This window comes from Leuresthes tenuis, unplaced genomic scaffold (genome assembly GCF_036924035.1).
Source record: "Leuresthes tenuis unplaced genomic scaffold, fLeuTen1.0.hap1 SCAF_4, whole genome shotgun sequence".
Taxonomy (NCBI): Eukaryota; Metazoa; Chordata; class Actinopteri; order Atheriniformes; family Atherinopsidae; genus Leuresthes; species Leuresthes tenuis.
Genome location: NW_027325358.1, coordinates 16,270,978 through 16,278,618, shown reverse-complemented (window position 1 = coordinate 16,278,618; position 7,641 = coordinate 16,270,978). Strand labels below are relative to the sequence as shown.

At 40.2% G+C, this 7,641-nt stretch overlaps 1 protein-coding gene across 2 annotated transcripts; it reads right to left on the bottom strand.

Annotated features, from left to right (window-relative positions):
* Positions 1-220: 220 nt before the first annotated feature.
* Positions 221-5,874, bottom strand: tlr3 (toll-like receptor 3). Of its 2 annotated transcripts, XM_072384817.1 has the most exons (5): positions 5,655-5,874; positions 4,528-4,995; positions 3,213-3,407; positions 1,206-3,070; positions 221-643 (listed from the first exon to the last, which is right to left on the bottom strand). In XM_072384817.1, the coding sequence occupies exons 1-5, from the start codon at positions 5,682-5,684 to the stop codon at positions 412-414; spliced, it is 2,790 nt and encodes a 929-aa protein (XP_072240918.1). In that variant the 5' UTR covers positions 5,685-5,874; the 3' UTR covers positions 221-411. The 2 variants fall into 2 exon arrangements, with proteins under 2 accessions (XP_072240918.1, XP_072240919.1); XM_072384818.1 differs by lacking the exon at positions 4,528-4,995.
* Between the last annotated feature and the right edge of the window lie 1,767 nt (positions 5,875-7,641).

The following is a 7,641-nucleotide window of genomic DNA, read 5'->3' as shown; positions in this document are numbered from 1 at the left end:
ATTCGTGATAGGAGTTACATCTCAAATGGAATATGTTCCGTCTTAAACCACTAGATGTCAGGACAGCAATATTTGATGAGGATATATGATTGTTTTAGATCATAGGGTGAATATAGATTATTCTGAGACACCAGAATTAAAATGTCAGACGGGCAAAGCTGTGTCCCAGATTAACCTATTCAGCCATCCCTTTTGCTCTTTGTACTACTTTACATTCTGGTTAAAATACCCACGTCGCGTCATCTTGATTAATGTTATACATATGTTCAATGTACTTCAAATACAACACGATTCATACATTGAACAGCACATACAGAAGCAAAATATTTACATAGAAGGCAAAAAGTGTCCAGACAGGAAGTAATGCCTATAGAAGCACTGGTCAGTATTTTCATGATTAAGGAAAAGCAGTCATTCCTGCAGTCGATTAGTCATGCTGAGTGCAATGAGGAGCTTCTGGTGAAAGGCTGAGACCCTTTCCTTTTGGACCGGCCAGTTCAAGATACAGCTTGGGCGCAACATGCCCCTGCGGAGGAATAGTGAGTGGGACAACTTGTAGTCGTGCACGTCTTGCAGGAACACCAGAACAACTGAGTCTCTGCTGGCTTCGATAACCTGGTGAAGTGCATGATGGACTTGGAATCTGAACAAGGACAAACAAGAGGTGAGAAAAGAAAGACTACGATGAAAATTCTCTGCATCATGAGTAACACTAATGAGATGATCGTTAGACAAGCCAAAAAGACGGTACCCTGCAAAAGTTCTAGGTGCACTTTGGAGGTTTAGATTTAAATGCATCACTTAAGACAATCAGCGAGGTGTCTCGTCTGACTGGTCCCAAACTCATTCTGCAACTTAACACTGGACTCAAACATCTCGCTGGCAATAAAGAACTATTTTCAGTGACCATAAGCAAGAAGAGACCTGCAACAGATGGCAGGAATCGAACAGAGAGCTGATCTAAACTGGGAGTCATAAACATGGAGTCAGTTTACATGAAGATACTGAGACTGACTAAAGCCAAAGAAAACTGGCAAGTTCTCCAAGGTACTAACGACCTACATGCCAACTGCCTTGTGTGCAAGTGTACTTATATATACAAATTATATGTATGTATATATATATATATTTTTTTTCTTTTGCACAGATTTTAAACTGATTTAACTGTGTGATCGTGCAACTCGAGCAGTGTGTGTTTGACTCACCTTCTGCACCAGGGATCGTTGAGAAGACTTTCGGTCACAACAAACAAGATTTTTCTGGAGTTTCTCATGTTATTTACGATGGATTCAAGCTGAGACATTCCAAGGATTGAATCTCGATCCTCCAGGCAAAACTGGCACTTCCCATTCTCTAAAGGGACCAGCCGTCTTTGCACCCACCTCGCGTCTTCTTGTGCATGTATGACGTATGCATCATATTCAAAGTCTCTGCCCTCTTCAACTTTGGCATCGCTAAATCCTAATGTGCGATTGATCAGTATGTTCCAGTAAAACTGAATCCTCCAACCTTGGAACCGAACAAGAAGTGCACTTATCATCAGCATTAGGACAGCTGTGCTGCTTAATATGTAAAGAGCTTGAAATGGGGTCATATCTTTGCAAGAGAGGGAGTCAAACTCCAAGATGGGGCGATTAAAATAAGCTAGTGGAGTGTTGCACATATACTGGTCCCTGAGACCTGGTATAGTGGTCATGTTTGTGTTATTGAACCATGTTACAAACCACAGAATGCTCTCACAGGTGCAGTCAAATGGGTTTTTGGCCATGACAAGCACGCTGAGGTTGCTCATGGGAGTTCTGAACACCTCAGGCCTCACCGATGTGATCAGGTTCTTCTCTAAACGTAAAACCCGAAGGGACTGCAGGTCATCAAAAACTGAGTACTTAAAATAGTTTAAAAGGTTGTTACTAAGGCTGAGCTCCTTGAGGTTACTCAAACCTGTAAGAGCATTCATTGGAATCTCATCCAGTCCATTATAATCCATCTCTAAGGTTATCAGCCTTTGGGCATCCTTGAGAAACAACACAGGCCCACCGAGGTTCGCCATCTTCCACAAGCGGGCTAAGTTGTTGTGTTGGAGTTTGAGCACCCTGAGGTTCACAAGCCCCTCCAGCATATTCTCTCTGATGTTAGCAATGTTGTTGTTGCTGAGATCCAAAACGGTGAGGTTGGACAGTGGCCGGAATGGAGAGGGCTCCTGGTTCAAGGCTTCAGCTTTAAGACTTTTCCCCAAAGTCAGGACTCTGAGGTTGGGCACATTCACAAAGGAGCTGGAGGTCAGGTTAACTGACTGGAAGTTATTGGTCATGTGAAGCTCTTGTAGATAAGCTAAACCTGCAAATTCACTGCCGGTAAGAGTTTGCTTGATAAAGTTGTGATCTAGAAGAAGAATGGTGAGATTTCCCAAAGCAGAGAGGCTTCCGGGATTTATCTGGCTTAGACTATTTCCTGTCAGATTTAACTTCCTGAGTGGTGAATCAGCAAGCGAGGCAAAGGTTTTGTTGGTGATGCTTCTATCTGATGTGTGAATGTAGCTGCTCCAGCTCATATCAAGCTCTGTGAGACTTGTTAGGCCTGTAAAGGTGTGCTCTGTGATTTGATAAAATGCAGTTCTCTGTAATATCAAGCTCTCGAGGGTGCTTAACTGGTGGAAAGCAAAATCATCAATAATGGGGAGAGAGGATTTCTGACCTTTCACCAATGTCTTTGTTAGTTGTAGTTTTTTCAACATGTTAAGGCCCTGAAATGTTCCATTAGTCAGGTGCTTGATCTTGTTGTCTGACAAGATGAGAGACTCAAGTCTTGACAGCCAGCGAAATGAGCCCTCTTCAATTTTTTCCATGACATTATCAGACAGATCCAGAAAGGTTAGATTCGTCCGCTGCAGTCCTTTGAAGGTTGTGTTTGTGAGTGTGATCAGCCTCATCTTCTGAAGAGACAGGGCCTGAATAGCTGTCCCTGAGAGTTCTGAGCAGAGTTTGGAAATGAGCGAACGGGAGCCCATACTGCTCCCGTCAAAGATTAATGTACGCAGGCCTGAAATGGGCTTAAAGCAACCAGACTCCAACTGCAACAAAGCAACCACAAAAATATTGTCGTGAGATTAAAAGGGGAAACAAAAAAGCTAACTGAAACCAAGGTGCCACAAAAACTAATTGTTCCAGTTCTGATACACCATTTCATTTCCCATTTCTAGGTAAGTAACTTACCATTTTTAGAGGAACAGATGACAGGTTGAGGACTTGCAGATAGCGTGAAAGGTTTAGAAAGTTAAAGTCCTCTCTCGCCAGAGTGGTGATATCATTTTGTCCAAGACTGAGTTTCACCAAGCTGGGGAGTTGAGGTTGAGAGCCAAGCTTGGCTGTCTGCAGTCTGTTCATAGAGACATCAAGAAACTTGAGGTTCTGTAAACCAGGAAAGTGGAAACAAAAACCAAATGAGGTCATTTAAGGCATGAGAGGGGCAATGGAGCACGAAACCAAAACCTTGTTAGAAATGATATTTCACACCTGATCTTAATACAAAAAAAATGTCCCTCTTTTTCTCACTCTCCTCCTTTCAGTTGTTGTTGTGTTTCTTTTTTACTTTATATTGTAAAGATTTGTAAAATAAGTTTTTAACCAGTAGAAGACTGTAGCTTAACACTGTGCTTAAGTACAAATGTGAGGTAATTGTCCTTTCATGACATTTTAAACACTTCACTCACTTATTCAACTATTTTTTACTTCACTATATAAACTGTATGCATCAGAATAAGTTAATAGTGGCGTTACAAATAATAATAAATTTAGCTTATAAAATATGATTGTAACAACTGACATCAGTAAAACCTCCCATCAGTTTATAGAAACTTTTTTTTTTTCATGTAATGACATCTCAAGATTCCAGTTTCACAGATGTTTTGCTTTTGCCTTTAACAACTTTAACAGCTGTATGGTATCGACTGCTGGTTGGACAAAAAGAGCATTGTGAAAATGTCAGTTTGTATTTTGGATGGCAGCATTTCTCGCCATTATCAGCATTTTCACAAAACAACTCATCATTTAAAAGAGAGCTAACTTGTACGTAACTTTTAAGCTAAGTCCACCTTCTATTCAAGTTGTTTCTTTTTTTCAAACAGAGGAAATAATTAGCAGGTCTAATCATAGAATACATTTTCTAACAGTGAGTGACAAGAGGATGTCGGTAACCTCAGTGGTTTTAATCAACTTCTGGCAGGCAGAAGTAAGGTTAGTTTAGAAGAACACTTCATTTAGGATTATGATAGAAAACAGCGAAAATGCCCACCAGTGCGAAGGAGCAAAAACACACATGCTAGATTAATAACATAGTAGGAAATGTAACTTATATAATTTATAGAACAAAATGAGATGATAATACTTGAATATGGCCCAAATACTGCAAAACCTAAAAAAATAAAAAGCTCTAGATTAATTTTCTACAAGTTTCAATTCACTGTAATGGCCTTATCTAATTCACATTCATTTTCAAGTGATGCAACAACTTTATTATGGACACATGTACCTGTAGAACAGAGAAGGGTTCTCCTTGTAGCTTTAGCCTATTGCAACCCATATTCAACCGTATTAGACCGGTGCAATGGCTCAGATCTTCTTTCTTCAGCCAATGCACTTCATTATGCTCCAGGTTCAGAGTCTGCAACAGAGGCAGGCTCTGGCACAAGGCCCCATCCAGCTTGGTGATGCTGTTGTAACTAACATTGAGGTGAAGCAGGCCTGAGTATCGGTTTAGTGAATCAGGGGGAATCCGCGACAATCTGTTGTGAGACATATCCAGGCTGGTGATGTTCGTGGGGAGATCTTGAGGGATTGCACTGAGGCTGAGATGACTGCAGTCAGCTCTGCCATCATGCACTCTGCAGGTGGCCTTCTTCTGGGATGCCAGGCAATGGTACGGTCCCGTAATGAAGTCACATATGAGGAGGATCCATAATAGGAGACAGGAGCGAGGGACACACATTGTTTCAAATACCTTACGAAGAAAAAGAATAATATAAGCCTTAAAACTACACTGAGATCAGCAACAACAACACAGACATAGTATGTCCACACTGAGTATGAAGAGGCAGAGCAGCTCACCAGCTGTCAGACTGGCAATAAGCACAATTTAAGCAATCATGGAACCGCACCTTCCACTTGTAATAGGAGACATTTGCACACACCACATTTGATTTCAGTACATGACAAAGTTGCTGACCTACTGTAATATCTCACTACCTGTTTGTAAGATTAACAATTCAGTTTGACCAGCCCTGATATGGACAAAAAAACAATCATCCACGCAGAAAGTCTCAGTCTGAAAATAACCTGTGCCTTTTTTTTTTCTTAGATTATTTAGAGATCGATTGCAGTACAAATAACAGCTTGCAATCAGTGGAAAGAAGGCTGATGGGAGGAGAGAGATTCAAAGCAGTAAAGATGCAACTTGTGAAGCCAAAAAGTGGGCTTGACACCCTAAAACCTTGTAGGTAGTTGAGGAAAACTGAGCTGAGTCAGGAAAAAAATTATGACCCCTTTGTTTATATAAAAAGGGTGATTTTGCCCACCAATATTTGCATTAATGTACAAAAAGTGCCATCTAAACATTCCACACACTCTAAAACTGACGTAACATACTGACAGGTAGCTTACCTGACTTTGCCTGTGCACAATCTGTAACATCTAGACGCCAGACAGAAGATTTTCGCTTCCTCCACCACAGCTTCTTCAGGTTTTGCAGAAGACAGTCACAATCAGCGCCTCTTAGGCAGGCTTTGTTGCAGCTTTGCACGAAAATAAGGAAATGGGTAAACAGGCAAATCCGGTTTTACTTCCAAGTCTGTCAACCGAAGTATTAACTATTTCATGCATGACGATTGAATCATCTGCCAGCAGCTCCCATTAGCACTAGGATAGTCTGTCATATAGACATCCAAATCAGACTGTCGCCGTAGCTTAATAAAGCACTTAGAAATGATCAAATATTCTCAGATCACAGTCGACTTGGCCTTCTTTTTTAAAAACTGTTTTTACTTTGTTTCGCCTTTTCTGACCTGACACGCCCTCAAAACATCGCAGCAGAAGCGAAACCTAAGAGAATACACAAACACTGTCTTTGCTATAAGAAATAACCACTAGAGTGCAGTACAACATCGCTTAAAGCCACAGTATTGCCACAGCAAGACCAAGTTATTGTGTCCTGGGAGTTTTGCCGCAAAAAAAGGGAAAAAAAAGATACATGAAGCTGTAACTACTGTATATGACGAGCCACATGAATAAAAAGCTAATAGTTTAGTCCATAATTGGGAGTCTTATTGACCTTGGATCCAGGTTCTCTTGGAGGATTTAGGATAAGGCAGTTTAAACATGATGAGATGGAAATATATTTGTCTCTCCGATGATAGTGAGAGTGTGCAAGTAAACGGAGAGCAGTGGATTTATTCTCCTCTACATATTGGTCCCTGCGCACTCCCACGTTGAAAGTAACTGCATTAGTTAAGCAGTTCAAGTGCCAATAAATCTGAAGATAGCCATAACTGCGAGTCCGTTTGGAAAGGTCAGCGCGAATGGAAAAGCAGAAATGATCTGCTGCTGGTGCTAAATGAATCAGAGTAAATATGAACCACAGTCGATCAACTAAACTGCATTGTCACGTTGTCATTGCCATAACAAATCGTAAGGTGATTTTTTTCATCACTTGATTTGTCTTCAAATAATTTGTCTATGATTGCTTTAATGCCCTGTACTGAAAGTTACCTTGCCAATCAAAACTTTATTATACTGTGAATACTCCCCAAACCTTTTTTTTTTTAATCAAATATTTAATCAAGTTAGCACCAAAAAATAATCGTGCTGCAGGGCATTTATCTCATAATAAACAAGTATGCCATGAATCCAGACCAGCACTGGCACAGTTTGAATCTGCACGATATCAAAGTACACCTGAAACGAAAAATTCATGTCCTGAAACTGTTACAAACATTAACTCATATTGTGCTTGTACTTCTTACCTTGTTTAAGCCCATTGTTGAAGCTGTATCTAATGTACAAATCAGAATTATATCTTTACATGTGAAAATCCCTACATTTTCCAGCATGCCATTAGGAATGTCAGTACTGGGCATTCCAGTATGTGGCCACAGGATGAAAAATATTTATTTGATTGTAATAGAATTATATGTAGACATTCATGTTCTACAGATACATTCTACAGGTATGATTTTTGTTGTTCAGACAGAAACAGTCTCATTTCTGTTTGACAAATTAGTTTGAATTTCCCTTCAGATGTTCGAAGTCCTGAGAGAATTCCAGTGACTGTGGTGATCCAATGACTTGGTAATGTTGCTAAGGACATAGTTTAGACTTCTTCTGTGAGATTGATCAAGATCTACCAAAAGGATCTGTACAGAATTTTGTGCAGACATGAGATGGGTGAATCCCTTTGTGATCCTCAGACAATTCACCCCCGCTCTGCTTTGACACTGATGTTTGAAATATTGGATGGTTTGTTGGGAAATTCTGTCAACATTCTTGGTCCCCATAGGATGAATTGTATTTATGTTTATTTGCTTGACTTTTATTCATTCTATCTCAGATTTGACTACATTTTTCCACCTTTTTTCTGTCTTGTGAGCATGTT

Excerpts from the sequence above, each read along its gene's own strand:
- tlr3 (XM_072384817.1), bottom strand. The coding sequence starts at position 5,684 with ATGTTACAGATTGTGCACAGGCAAAGTCAG. Across the intron at positions 4,996-5,654 it reads TTGTGCACAGGCAAAGTCAG|GTATTTGAAACAATGTGTGT; the intron begins GTAAGCTACCTG and ends TTTCTTCGTAAG. Across the intron at positions 3,408-4,527 it reads AACCCTTCTCTGTTCTACAG|AACCTCAAGTTTCTTGATGT; the intron begins GTACATGTGTCC and ends CCTGGTTTACAG.